This window comes from Carassius carassius, chromosome 15, assembly GCF_963082965.1.
Source record: "Carassius carassius chromosome 15, fCarCar2.1, whole genome shotgun sequence".
Lineage (NCBI taxonomy): Eukaryota > Metazoa > Chordata > Actinopteri > Cypriniformes > Cyprinidae > Carassius > Carassius carassius.
In genome coordinates this window covers 14397205-14412446 of record NC_081769.1, presented here as the reverse complement: position 1 = coordinate 14412446, position 15242 = coordinate 14397205, and the positions used below count along the sequence as shown (strand labels likewise).

The 15242-nt window shown below is 36.4% G+C and overlaps 2 protein-coding genes and 1 pseudogene across 3 annotated transcripts in view; 2 read left to right on the top strand and 1 right to left on the bottom strand.

The window, feature by feature from the left end:
• Positions 1-701: 701 nt before the first annotated feature.
• Positions 702-7749, top strand: si:ch211-254p10.2 (solute carrier family 40 member 1). Its single transcript, XM_059567512.1, has 9 exons — positions 702-1247; positions 2287-2390; positions 3292-3359; positions 3544-3703; positions 4208-4323; positions 4507-4633; positions 4965-5219; positions 5615-6277; positions 7304-7749. Exons 2-9 carry the CDS (start codon positions 2288-2290, stop codon positions 7561-7563), a joined length of 1752 nt encoding a protein of 583 aa, XP_059423495.1. The 5' UTR covers positions 702-1247; position 2287; the 3' UTR covers positions 7564-7749.
• A 1686-nt stretch (positions 7750-9435) lies between these two features.
• LOC132158191 (serine/threonine-protein kinase pim-2-like) lies at positions 9436-12763 on the bottom strand (annotated as a pseudogene).
• Positions 12764-13814: 1051 nt separating this feature from the next.
• Positions 13815-15242, top strand: part of LOC132158188 (rap guanine nucleotide exchange factor 5-like) — a 58400-nt gene continuing 56972 nt past the window's right edge. For both annotated transcript variants that reach the window (XM_059567511.1, XM_059567510.1), the window contains exon 1: positions 13815-14140. In XM_059567511.1, coding sequence (XP_059423494.1) covers positions 14012-14140 — 129 coding nt within the window. In that variant the 5' untranslated portion in view covers positions 13815-14011. The remainder of the gene's footprint in view (positions 14141-15242) is intronic.

Below are 15242 nucleotides of genomic sequence, written 5' to 3'. Positions count from 1 at the left end.
AGCCCTTATAATATCAGGCATGTGTATTTATTTAGATTACAGAGGAACTGTTCTCATATCAATAGGTTGAAATGCAAAAACAGAACAATTGTAACATATTGCTTCCTGGTGAAATTTAACACCAGGCAAACATACTGTAAATAGATGAATAATAAAAGAGTAACCCATTAACAAGACTCTCCTCTAAAAAAAAGATGAAAAATGTGTTGTCAGACTCAGCATTTACATTAAAAAGAGCATGAAAGTGTTAACATCAAAATGTGTAAATTATAAGTGGTCCATTTTAGATATTTTGCTTTTCTAAGTACGCATGTTTTCTGAGCAACATAGTAAGTAAAGCACATCTGTTTATGGTGGTCAAGATAATAGACATGTAGCAGCCTTTTAATAACGTGCAGATAAGTTCCCATTTTTTATGAAACATCTGGGTCACTTAATCCACTGTAATTTGAGATGAATTATGTTCTTCTTTGGTCTGACAATAAGTGGTAGACTATAACATACATACAAATGAGAAACAACAACAATACAATTACAGAAGAATTTGTAGGTCAAAATTAATAGATATATAGCAACATGAAAACTGATTCATTTGATAAAGTATGCCAGTTTTGGACTTTTAAATGTATGTAAGTGTGCTGAGATAAACAGCATTCATTATACATATATTATATTATTATATTATATATAAGTTAATAAGTTAATTTGATGGGTTCAAGGTGCAACATGCAAGTTCAGATATTGTTCGGATTTCTATAATATGCTCATTGTTTAAACAGCACTTTGTGAATTACGGCCATAAAATCTGGTTTGACTGATTATTAATTGATTAAATATGTAATCATATCAGGGCATGGCAATAAAAAGGAACATATCAAAATGTAAACATCAATGTTGATGTGTTGAATGAGCATGTCAAGTGTTTTATTACTATATGATTTGAGTGACAGGGTGTTTTTTTTTTTTTTTGTGGTGTGGGGGGTGAACGGTGACATTGTCCCCCTTCGCTGTCACGTGCTGTGGAATATGCTGGCTGCCTTTGTCAGCCTGTGACTCGTTCTGCTTTTCTGGCAGTTTCATACAATGGTGCCCTCATGCACTATGATGTTATCAAGCCCCTCACAGTACGACTGCTGGAACTCAGGCCTGCATGCAAGCATCCTTACCTGGGACACATGGATAGCACAACCTTGAGACACAGCAAGCGCTCATAGCAGGGAGGACTCAAAGGAGGAGTCAAATATCAGGTGATTTTTTTTCTCTAGTTGTCTTTTTTTGGCTTTAGTATTTTAATATTATGTGTAATGTCTGGTCTTATAAGCTTGAGGTCACACTGAAAGTCTGGGAATCACATTTTGATTTTAAACTTAAAACTTAAAAAAAAAAGGTTATGATGCAAAATGAAGAAGAAATCTTTCATATTTTGTACAGTTTTATAGGTCAATCAAATTTGTAATATGTAGGCTATCATGTGACAGTCTTTGGTTCTGTTGAAGCTCAAGATGCTCTCTGGTTCATTTTCCAAATCAAATTCGCACTCAAACCATGATTATATATATTCCTCAAAAAAATCCTGAAGTATCACAGTGTCTACAAGAATAATAATTTTTAAATCAAGTTTTCAACATTAATAATAATTACAGATGTTTCATGAGCAACTAATTTGCATATTAGAATGATTTCTGAAAGATCATGTGACACTGAAGACTGGAGTAATGATGCTGAAAATTCTGCTTTGCTATCACAAGAATGCATATATGTTTTTTTTTACATTTATTCAAATTGAAAACTGTTATATTAAATTGTATTAATATTTCTCAATATTACTGTTTTGACAGTATTTATAATAAAATAAATGCATCTTTGGTGAGCATAAGACTTCTTTCGAAAAAATATTACAAATTTGACTCTAAACCTTTGAACGGTAGTCTATAATAACTGAAATCAATTCATGGCCATGGATTATGCTAAATAAATGACTTATATTTAATATTGTACTATGTACCCAGTATTTATTAGATGTGATAGAAAACAATACACATATTTAATAAGTGACACATGATTACTAAACATTATTTATTATTCACTAATGATTGCATATAATTTAGGATGCTTATAATTATTTTAAATATTTTGGTATTTTATTTTTTAAACACGTTTGCATGTACAGTATATTAAGCCTCATTGTAGTTCATGACAACCATGTCAAATTTTAAGCATTTTTAAGCAATTTATGCATTTACAATCTTTTACCCTGATTCTAATACAGTCATGCTGTTCACACAGGATGTCTCTCAGAACAGAGGGGGCCCAGTGTGGTGGTGTTGCTGTGGAGTTTGACGATGATAATGACAGAGATTCACCTGTGATCAAAGCCAGGAATATACCACGTATGTTTCTTTACTTGAACCAAACTATTTATATTGGACAGGTTTAATGCTTCAAACAAGTCAAATATCTGTGATATTTCCATATAACTACACACTCAGTTTCTTGACAGAATATGCAAGGAACAGTTCACACACATTTTGAGTCAATATTTAGTGAACATTCTGAGTCTTTTTAAACCAGCTTTCGTGAAACAAAAGAGGAAGGTCGTGCTTTTCCATAACACCAAAAAGAAGGTACAAAAAGCTTGATCTATTCAAGTGTGATATTACAGTTATACTGTACTGTATATATGTTTATTGTTTTGGGCTACAAACTGATTAAAATTGAATTACTGTAAATCCAGCCAAGCTTTTTATGTTTTTGACAGTTTGTGAGGAAAATATGTAAATGTCTGATTCACTTTAACTCATTCACAAAATGGTTTTCATGAATCAGAGTGATCCGGCTCTTGAGTTTATGGTTTATGAGACTAATATAAAATCCTATGTCCCCATTTATCACAATTATATGGAACGCCCAACGTAAATCTTCATAATTTTTTACTTTTGTGCTCCACTGAAACAAAACACAAAACAAAACACAAAAAACAAAACACAAAAGACAAAACAAAGCTAAACACAATAAACAAAACAAAACAAAACAAAACACAAAATACAAAACAAAACCCCAAATACGTTTAGAAAGTAAACAATCCTTTTGAAATTTTAAGGTAATGTTTATTAGAGTGTGATTAAAACAATGTCGTGATGATATAAACAATAGTGTGATTAAAACAAAAAGAGAAACAATAATCTGCTATTTTATATTAGAAGATGCTTGCTGTCTGGCTTTAAACAGTATATTATTCAACAACAAATGCACATACAAGTAATAAATCTTTCAAAACTGTTTATCTCATAGAATCAGCCCTCATCTACCTCAAGGGCCCCAAGTTCCTCATCTATGTGAGCGGAGCGTTATCTATGTGGGTAAGGAGCTGTTTTCGTATCTGCAATGCTGGCACTTGGTAAACAGGGCATGAGCTCTGGCACACTATTACAGTAGTGTTTTTACAAAGTATTTTTCATGATACTTTGAGGACCACACAAAAGATGTGAATTATGATATCTCAGGTATGATATCTTGAGCTGATCATGTGTTTTCGCGTGCCAGGGTGATCGCATGTGGCATTTCGCCATCTCTGTCTTCCTGATTGAGCTGTATGGGCATAACCTGCTGTTAACTGGCATCTTTGGACTGGTGGTGGCCGGATCAGTGCTCTTATTAGGGGCTTTGATTGGAGACTGGGTTGACCGCAACCCGAGAAACAAAGGTGAAAATCCATTATGTACTGTATTTATGGCTAAAAAAGAGAGAGACATATGTCATATCTGATTTATTTACTTATTTTGTAATATTATTATTTTTTGCATTAATATATCATAACTTTTCATGACAATCAAGTACCTTCCATATTCTCAAGATTAAATATTTCCCCATTTTAATTATTATTTAAATTGTCAAAAAATGTCATTAATGAAACTGATTGCATTAATGAGAATCGTCATGAAAAAATAGAAGAAAAAAACTAATCCACTAACTAAATTATTATAATATAAAATATAAAAAAATATAAATAATAATAATAACATCAGGTCCTTGAACAGGCTATAAAATAATAATAAAAATATATTGATATATATATATATATATATATATATATATATATATTATTTTGAGAAGAAATATGACAGATTTTTTTTTTCAATGGATGAAAGTATTTATTTATTTATTTATTTTATTTTAAGTATCATAATTCCTCTATCCATCTCAACAGTGGCCCACGCATCCCTATTCATTCAGAATATCTCAGTGACCATCTGCAGCATTGTGCTCATGTTGGTGTTCTCATACAAAAAGTGGATTGAGGAAATCTGGGATGGGTGGCTAACTGTAAGTCCCTCTTAAACTGTTTGTACCCTAAACATGTGTCATAATTATGCCCATTCAGAGTGCAATTATGTGTTCAGAGTGGCTCTGTGTGCCTACTGTCTCTGGCTAGTCATTGCTGAACATAAGCATTCCTGCTGTTATGACATAGCATAGTAACTTATTGCATCACACAACTCACACAAGGTGGTTTGTTATACGGTGGTGATCGTCCTGGCAGATTTGGCGAACCTCGCCAGCACAGCTCTCACCATTGCCATCCAGAGAGATTGGATAGTGGTGATCACAGGCTACAACCGTGGTCATCTCGCAGGTATGGCCTATACTTCTGTTAGCGTAATGCTAATCTGTGAATTGGAAATCATAAGTGTTTTAAAATTTACCAATACAATGCAGTAGAAACTATATATTACTTGCAAATAAACATGCACTGTATCTTCTCTACATAGGTAGCAATTCCACATGGTGCACAAAAACACTCCACACAAGAGAAAAAACTCAACTGATTTCAGCAGAGTTTGATGCTAGCATGTTGCTAAGCTAACAGTGCAATGCTCTAATAAGACTACAACTACCATGCACACACAAATATTCTGTAGAAAAGAAAAAAAAACTTTTTTGTGTTTTGATTACCTCCCTGATAGGAATGAATGCTACAATGAGACGGATCGATCAGGTGACCAACATCCTGGCTCCACTGGCGGTGGGTCAGGTAATGACCCTGGCCTCTAATGTGGTTGGCTGTGGCTTCATCTTAGGATGGAATCTGGTGTCCCTCATTGTAGAGTTCATCTTCCTCTCCAGAGTCTACCGGATTGTGCCAGCGCTGTCCGCCAAACCACCAGCTATGGAACATCAAAGCTATTTAGAGAAGAAAAGAGAAAGAAAACGCTCACAAAGTAATACAAGTTTCAAACTCATGAAATATAATGTACTGTATATTTAAAGCTGCCGTCAGTAGTTCAGTGTGCATTTTAGTCGATGTTGCAGTTATCGTCTCATACTGACACCTGATGGTGTGGATATAGCCTATTACAGAAAATTTTCAAAGATTGACATTCATATGACTAATTTTTAGCAAAAAAAAGGAAAAGGCAAATGCTAAATGTGGGATTAATAAGATAGATAGATTTAACATTTGAAGTGGAACAAAAATGTTCATAAACATTGTTTTAGGACAACTTTGATGAAATGTTTTGATCCACTTCAAATGTTGACTAGTGCCGACGGACAGACAGACAGATTAAATTACTGATATATATTTCAAATCTACAATCCATCTTGGTTTGTTCAGGCAGGACCTCAGCGTGTCCAGCTGCTGCCATCTCAGAGGAAAGCACCAGCTTGCATTTACAAGAAATAAGCCGAATCCCAGTGTGCCTTCATCGGCTGCGTGGGCTCCTCAGCACCTGCCAGGAAGGATGGAGGGCGTATTACAGACAGCCTGTTTTCTTCGCCGGCCTGGGCCTGGCCTTCCTTTACACCACAGTGCTGGGCTTTGACTGCATCACCACCGGCTACGCCTACACCCAGGGCATCAGTGGCTCGCTGCTCAGCATTTTGATGGGTGTGTCTGCTGTGGCGGGGCTTCTGGGTACTGTGCTTTTCACAAAGCTGCGCAAAGCATGTGGCCTGGTCAACACAGGGGTCATTTCCAGCGCTCTGCACCTAGTTTGCCTGTTGCTTTGTTTGTGGTCCGTGTTTGCCCCCGGTAGCCCCATGGACCTCAGCATACTAAATATAGGGAATGCATCAGATGTGGGAGGGATGACCGGAGGTCACCAGAGGCACGGATACCCACTGCGTGGAGGCAGCAACCAGCCTCTGCTGCCAGACCGTTCCTCCATTCACTGGACCAATAACACTGTGCTGTTTGAGAACGCGCCAGCAGGGACTGAGCCAGAGTCTTACGTCTCTATCATCCTGCTGTTCCTTGGAGTCATTACAGCTCGAGTTGGTGAGTAGATGCCTGTTTTGTCCTAAAATATAAAAATATATAAATAAAGTAACAAAAAAAAATTTATTCACCATTGTTTATATTTTTGTTTTTGTTTTTTGGGGGGGGGTCTCTTATGCTCACTAAGGTACTTTTTATATTTGAATATATTTTTTAAATGTAATTCATTCTTGTGATGGTAAAGCATTTCAGCATCAATTCTCCAGTCTTCAGTGTCACATGATCCTTCGGATAACATTCTAATATGTTGATTTTATCCTCAAGAAACATTTCTGATTATTATCTATGTTGGAAACAGATATGCTGCTTTTTGTGCGTGTGTGTTTGTATGGAAATTATAATAAAACACTTTTCAGCATTCTTTGGTGAATAGAATAAAAATAGAAATGAACAGAAATAGAAATAAAATAGAATACAAATAGAAATCTTTCTAACAATTTTTAATGTTACATTTGATAAATTTCATGTTTAATCTTTTTCATTAAAATAATTTATATATATTTTATATAAATATTTTATATAATTTTATATAATTTTGATCTCAACATTATGAAATTTTTCTTAAAATTCTGAAAAATTTGAGATATAAACTCAGCGTTGCGAGATACTTGCAAGATACTCTGAGAAAAAAAAGTCTTATGCAAGTTTGTTTGTAATTGTAAGATACAAACTTACAATGTTAAAAAGAAAAGTCCAAATTGTGAGAAATAAACTTGGATTCGCAAGAAACAAAAAGTCAGAATGGTGTGATAAAAATTCGCAATTAGCTTTTTCCTTTTTTTCAATTCGAAATTAATGTCTGCCAAAAATCTCCCAATTCTGACTTTTTTCCTCATAAAACATGGAAATGTTATTATAGAGATGACAACAAGTCAGAATGAGTAAAGTAAGATTATTTCTGGTTCTAAAATGTCACTCACTCACAAGAATCGTACGCTAACTGATTATATTACACGTTATATCACCATGACGTGTAACCTAAAATAATATATGTTGTGGTGTTAATAAGGTGTTGGTGTTTTCCAGGTCTCTGGTCCTTTGACCTGACAGTGACTCAGCTCTTGCAGGAAACCATTAGTGAATCAGAGCGTGGGGTGGTGAATGGAGTCCAGAGCTCCATGAACTACCTGATGGACCTGCTGCACTTCATCATGGTCATCTCTGCACCCCAGCCACAACACTTCGGCATCCTTGTCATCATCTCCATCCTGTTCATTTTCACGGGACACACCATGTACTTCCTGTATGCCAGGAAAATCAAGAGGAAACCACGTACAAACACATAAGCGACACAAATCTCTCTTGTGAATGTGTCTCAATCCCTGCGCTACACCATGTGTTAAGATTCACTTACACAAAACGCACTGTATCCAGCTCAGTACATTGAAAAAAGCTGTCGCAGTGATCTCTTCGGAAGAAAGAAAGGGTTAGGCAGCAGCGTAGTACTCAGGTGAACATAATCAGGAAACAGCGCCTCCTGTTGACAGTCAAAAGAAACACCATCATAATAAAATTCGTACAGCCAAGCTTTCCTGGTTGTTAATAAGTGTCTTAAAATGCACATTATTACAACAAGTACATAACTGAACATAGCTGACACAACATGTTCTCATGGATTATTAGCTAAGTAAACACCTTTTTTTATAAATCTCACATTTGTCAGCTAAACAGAAACCGGTTTTTAATAAAACGCCAGTAAATGTCTTCTTTTTTCCAAGATTACTTTTGAAAATTGGCACTTAGCACACAAACTACAAATCTCGTCCAACAGACAAAAGCTGCTTTTAACAGCATGTAAGGGGAATAGCTCTTTTTATTATTTGTGCTTTTGACTGACTGATTAATCTTTTAGTTTTATCCCTAACATTTCAAGTGATAAATTAGTGAGTTTTAACAAGACCGTGGACTGTATCTGTTCACCATTTATATAAGTATTATGTCAAGGTCTTTTAATTGACTACTTTAACTGAGTGTTACTTTTGAGTTCAAAGTGGATGAAGACAGAATCTTATACCTCAGCACTTAACTGTTATGTTCTGAACTCTAGCTTGAACTTATTTGTGGATAGTAACTACAGAAGTAATGGTTAACATATATGTACAGTACTCAGACTGCATTGCATCTGTTTCAATTGTGCTAATAATCTATTTTATGGATTATGAAACACATTTTATTTCTCAGATTATTTTTACTGCTGATGTGTTATGTTAAATGTTGTTTGAGGATCATTTAAGTGTCAAACAGTTCAGTGACAACCAATAAAACCACTTTCAGAAGGAATGCCTGTTGAAATTAATACTAAATGTGGCTTATCGTTCTGTGTATTTTGTTGAAATATATACTCCATCGAAAATACTTAATTAAAAAAAATATACTGTACATAAGGTTGTCATGACCTTATATGTGACCCTGGACCAGAAAACCAGTCTTAAGTGTAAATTTTTTGAAATGGGGATTTATACATCATCTGAAAGCTGAATAATTAAGCTTTCCATTGATGTATGGTTTATTAGGATTGGACAATATTTGAACAATATTATTTGACAATCTGAAATCTGAGGGTGCAAAAAAATCTAAATACTGAGAAAATCAGATTTGAAGTTGTCCAAATGAATTTTTAGTAATGCATATTACTAATCAAAAATAATTTTTTGATATATTTATGGTAGGAAATTTACAAAAATTCTTCATGGAACATGATCTTTACTTAATGTACTAATTATTTTTGGCATAAAAGTAAAATCAATAATTTTGACCAATACAACGTTTTTTTGGCTATTGCTAAAAATATACACCAGTGACTTAATACTGGTTTTGTGGTCCAGGGCTACATATTTCAAAAGATTTGTCACACTATATATAACTAGTAAGGAGCTGCAAAAAAAATTAAATGAAAATTTCAGTAACTAATATTTGTCCCAATCTATACATTCACTCAAAAGTAAATTAAAAATGCTAATTATACAGACAGTGAATCCTCTATAATGAACATGATTTCACTGTCTATATTTTTTATGAAACTGTTTTTTTGTTTTTAGGGACCTAATGGGCAGGTTTGTAATTCTGTCCTTTGTCCACCAGATGTTCCTAAAGACTACTACTACTACTACTACTACTACTACTACAAGAAAATACTTGTTTTTGTGACTTTTCCATATTGTCAACAAACATCCTCATTTGAATTATAGGGAAATAATGGAATGAGAAAAGTGTGGTATGTTTATGTGATGCAGTACTTTAAGTTCAATGGCAGTGAACATGGATGATAAACCAATGAACAAGTATTAGACTGTATGACTTTTAATTCTTAGTTAATTCTTCAGCAGATTATGAATAATATTGTCACTGTGAACACAGCCACTTTAATTAATTCATATTATGACATTTATTGTTTACTTTAATTGGAGATTGGTGCAGGACCAGGGCAGCTGAAGACAGTTTATCTGTCTTGTTTATCTATTTGACTGCTGGCTATGAAGATGGCAGTGACAGGACAGGGAAGGCCTTGGGCTCTGGTAGGGTCCATGACAGGAACGTATGACCTATGGCACTGTGACTGTGGTGGCCTGAGACACGGATATCTGAAACTGGAATGAGAGGCTCAGCAGGCAGCAACAGGACGATCTGAGGCAGTCCTAAAACTAGTATCTGAGTGGAATGGAACTCTTGGTCTAGAGCAGCCTGAGACAACAAGAAACAGGGAGCTCTGAAACCAAGGGAATGGCTTTGGCAAGGCTCATAACAAGAACCTATGGGGGACTTGTGACAGGAACATCACTGGAAAGGAGCTCTGAAAATTGGACAGACTAAGAAAGGGAGCTCTAGAACTAGGCTAGGCTAGCCTAGCTATAGAAGGGAGCAAAGAAAGTTACTTTCACATGAAGTTTAATGATTTCCCTAAAGACTACAAACCTGACACACTGACACAAACCACTCTGACCCAGGAAGCCCAAGACAGGGAGCTGTGGTACCAGGGCACCAACTTTGGAAGAAGTGTGATCTCTGCCACTTGCTCTGGGGCAGAAATCTTTAGGGCAAACATATGCCCTTGGAAGACAGCAGCCTTGGGAACCAGCTATGACTAGGGCCAAACAGATTGGAACATCTTGGGATGTGGAAGAAGACAGGCACTAGCTCTGAAGAAGCTCAACCTCAGAGACAACATTGACAGGAACATGTTGGGGGCTAGAACATGGAGCTCTGGGGTGAAGTCGCCTTGCTTGTTGATTTGACCAGAACCTCTGGGGCCATGGTAGGGGTCTTAGGGGCCGAAGCCACAACTGCAGAGCCACTCCATTGGTTCCTGTCCTTTTCTTTTACACTGTTTTTAGTTTCTCCACATCTGTGACCTAAAACAAAACACATTTTCAGAAGTGAATCAAGTATTATTGAAGCAAGTATGATTTAGCTGATCTTAGGCTTAGTACCTTGAACCAGTCGTGGAGAAGAATCTCTCTTAATCGAAGCCGCTGCTCTGGCTCTTGCTGGAGACAAGAACTAATCAACTGGCAGCATTCTATGAAGAACAAATGTAAAAAAAAATGTCTGATTATTACTTTGAACTTTACACTTTCTTTCGGATCATGTTGTTCTAAAATATCTTTATTCAACTTGCTTCATGAAAAGCTCACCTTCGGACAAGCCAGCTTTGGAGAAGTTGTTTGCATTGATCTTGTTCAAGTCATCAACGTTGGGAAAATCCCCACACACCAGTGCGAACAAGAGAACACCGAGGGACCAGACTGTTGCTGGCTTCGCATTGTACTCACCCTTCTCCTTAAACTCTGGGGGGGCAGTACTGATCAGTGCCTGGAGGAAAGTGATTTTGAAACATCTGTAATTTGCAATATCTAAATTTTTCTAAACATCCATTAGCATTTGGTGCTACAGGTACATGATTCACAACAATGGTTCCAATTTTATGGCTTGAGGTATAATACACACCAGCGAATATCTTGTAGGCCGATTTCTTAAGGAGGTTGCCACACCCAAAATCAATTAGCTTGACTTCATGGGTATCCTTATTAATGAGCAGATTTTCAAGTTTGATATCGCCATGTAGAACCCCACGGCGGCAGCACATGTGAGCAGCCTGTGTTGCCTGCCGCATGACGACACAAGCTAAGCCTTCATCAATGCTGCCTCCGTGGCCTTCTGCAAATTCAAACAGGTCCTCGCAGGGTGAGGGGCGCTCCATCACCATAACATAATGGTCATGCTGGTCCTGCCAGTCCAGCAGTTGGATTATTTCTGGGGCCTCTGTTAGCGAGGATTTGCAGTGCAACCTCTAGTGGAAGGGGCTTGGAATGACCCGGCTAGAGGAAATACATTTTTTATGATGGTTAGATGGATGTGGATTCCCAAATTAGGATTCAGACCAGTATTTCACAAAATGATCACAATGGCAACTTGTCAATTGAAAAATCAGCTATAGTAATATGAGATGTTTTACAGTAAATTGAATAGACAGAGGGAAAAGTAGAGAACACAGCCTACTTACGATACTGATGTATTCAACATTCTCCGTCTTTGCGACATATTTCACTGCTACCTAATAAATAAAAGAATAAACAGATTGTTAAATTTTTTTTACAATTAACATAAATGCAGAGATAAAATTAATCCAATTTAGATTATTAATCTGCTAGCTAGATAATGTAAACAAAAATGAAACCTTAAAGCCATCCTGCAGACGACTCCCTTCATACACGGCTCCAAAGGTTCCTTCACCCAGCATATCGCCAATCACATAGTGGCAGGAATTGATGACTAAAAACAGGGTTATTTGAAATATCAAGCATTGACTGCAGTATTGTCCGATTCTTATTAAATTAATAAACAAGTGACAATAAAATGGCCTGATATTGTATCAAGTGTGTGTTGTGTTATTGCAGCAGTAAACTTACCTTCAATTTTCATCCTTCCATTTTTCTCCAGCTGCCATGTCAGAGGTGATACAGAGACCTCTGTGGAACTAACTGAAGTTTGGATGACATTGACGCTCCAGTTTGATGTGGCATAGATTGGAGTCTGGGCAATGTCGTTGCTCCAGTTGAAAGGGGTGTGCCGGACTGGAGTCTGAGCGATATCAGTACTCCAATCAGAAGCTGTGCGGACTGGAGTTTGGGTGATGTCAATGCTCCAGTCTGACGCTGTGTGTACTGGAGTCTGTGTGACGTCAGTGCTCCAGTCTGACAGTGACATGGTTCATGCTGAAGTCAGGCCCACATAGATGTTCCAGTCAGATGACGTCCGGGCAAAATCACCATTCCAGTTCGATGCCGTAAAGACTGGAGTCAGGCGGGCATTAATGCTCCAGGCAGATGCAGTATGAAGGACTGGAGCCTGGGCAATGTCAGCGCTCCAGTCTGATGCGGTATCAACTGGTAATACTGGTGATTGGAGGACATCTGCATCAGGATGAACAGCAAGATGTTCTTCTACTCCAGGAGAGACTTCAGGGTCACTGCCTGAAGGTTCCTGATGATTCTGTAGTGAATTCTGATCTAATGAGGGGATATAAACCAAAACATTGTGTTAATCAAACAATATTAATTATTAATTGCATATTGCAGGATACTCATTTTACTGCATCTAAGATGTTATTTAGAATTTAACTTTTTGGATCCTTGTTCATATTCTTAAAACATGACATTTACCATCAGGACTTCTTCTAGGTGATACTGCTTCTGCATCAGTACCCTGAGTCTCATCTTCACCCTGAACTGAGCTGGCCTTCCTGCTGTTTTTTTTACCAGCTCTCCAACAAGAGCTCCACCTCCACAACCTGAACCTCTTTTTCTTTTTCTTAGAGGTGTCCTCCTGCCTCACTTTCTTATTTTTCCCATAAACATCCTCCTCTCCATCACCATCTGGATGTGAGTGGGCTTCCATCAAACAAGTGAAAGACTTTGGCTGTGTACCATGCAAATTGTACACACGGCCAAAATCTTTTTCTGCCTCTTCGCAACGAGAGCTACGTTGACCCATTGATGTCGTGATTTAGCAGCAGAATGCGCAAAACGAGCGTTGCAGAATTTTTTTTTACCTTTATAGAGTTTTTATGATGTCACAATCTACGTTTAGAACAACTTCCTTATTCTATGGAGCCTCTCACTGTCACGCGGAAAAACATGACGTTTCAATCTTCTCGTGCAGCTCCAAGCTCCAGTTTTAATGAAAGGCGCAAGCCCACAATTATTAATTAAGCGAATATTACACGCTTTGTCATTTATCTATTCGACTTCAAGTCGAATACAAGTAGAAATGATGTAGTAGAATTTACTGAGGATCATACAAAAACATGCGTCGCTTTATTATTAATTAGTACATGGTTGTTACACCGTACTACTGCATTTAATGTCATTCTGTAGCATGGATTTTAAGTAGTATCATAATGAGACATCCAAAAATATCCGTTTACCACAGTGCCATATTATGCAGTTACAAAAAAATATTTTAAATAATTGGCAACAGCTATCAGGGATCTCATAGGTACCACCCACTCAGGTCACGTGACATGTAACCTTTTTCAACCCCACACCTATGTTTACTCACGTGTCTGCCATTGTCACGGTGTCTGCTGTGTGTAAACGAGCCCTGTACTGGTTATTCAGTAGTAGAGGACTATCGGTTTCATGTGCACACCTGTTGGTCAACATTCGTCACTGATTTCTATGTGGGAATCCGAGCTTTTCACTTCCAACCTGTGCTGAACTTGTCCTGGACTTGGAGATGGTGGACGAGAGTCCAACTGTTTCTTTTAAGGGTCTCATAAGTAAAGTCCTTGAAGATAACAGGAGCAGAACTGGTCCTCCTCTCTTACCGAAGAATGGCTCTCAGTTTAAGAAGAACCTGGAAGTTGTAAGTGTTTTAAAGCTTATTTCGCTTGCGTTGTGGAACATTTAAGTGTAGTATTTGCTTAAAATTTGTTTTGGAAATGACTCCCAACAGTGACTTTGAGAACAGCTGAACTAATTCATCTCATTGGACAGGTTGTAATATGAGATTGGTTAAAGGGAAACCAGTTGGGTGGGATTTTAAACCTTGAATGAGATTTCTTCAACTCAAAGAGACAATGCCAGTGCAAGAAGATAATTCAGATATTTTATATGTAGCCGCATAACAAGTTGTTGGTACATACAGTTAGTTGGAAAATTGGTTATATGTAATGTATATGTATTGTAGAATAGTTTGATAGGGTCTGTAAGATTATTTTAAAATATGTATTTTATGCTCACCAAGGCTACATCTATTTGATCATGACTAGAGCTCAATAGTAATATTTATATTTAGAAGCTCAGTTCAAAAGTAAAAATGTTTTGCATTAAAATGTAATTTATTCCTGTGATGGCAAAGCAGCCATTACTCCAGTATGCAGTCACATGAGCCTCTTGAAATCATTCAAAAATGATTCAGAATCCAGAATCCCTTAATGAATATATATATTTATATACATACATACACACACACACACACACACACACACATACACACCGACACACACACACACACACACACACACACATATTCTGTTTTGATTTGTTGATGAATTAAAATAGGGACATAAAACTAATTATAGTCATAGTTATAAAGAAATTTGGAAGAAGTATATAATACTAATAATACTAATATTATATATATATATGTGTGTGTGTGTGTGTGTGTGTGCTTCAAACGATTAACTGTGATTAATCACATCCAAAATAAAAGTTTTTGTTTTATATATATATATATATATATATATATATATATATACAGTACAGACCAAAAGTTTGGAAACATTACTATTTTTAATGTTTTTGAAAGAAGTTTCTTCTGCTCATCAAGCCTGCATTTATTTGATCAAAAATACAGAAAAATTTGTTAATATTTTTTATATATTATTACAATTTAAAATAATTGTTTTTAAATTTATTATACTTTAAATTATCATTTATTTCTGTGATGCAAAGCTGAATTTTTA

What these genes read in the sequence shown, in the direction of transcription:
- si:ch211-254p10.2 (XM_059567512.1), top strand. Translation starts at nt 2,288, where the DNA reads ATGTCTCTCAGAACAGAGGGGGCCCAGTGTGGTGGTGTTGCTGTGGAG. An exon ending in CAACCGTGGTCATCTCGCAG is followed by an intron (nt 4,634 to 4,964) that starts GTATGGCCTATA and finishes CCTCCCTGATAG; the next exon opens with GAATGAATGCTACAATGAGA. An exon ending in AGAAAGAAAACGCTCACAAA is followed by an intron (nt 5,220 to 5,614) that starts GTAATACAAGTT and finishes TGGTTTGTTCAG; the next exon opens with GCAGGACCTCAGCGTGTCCA.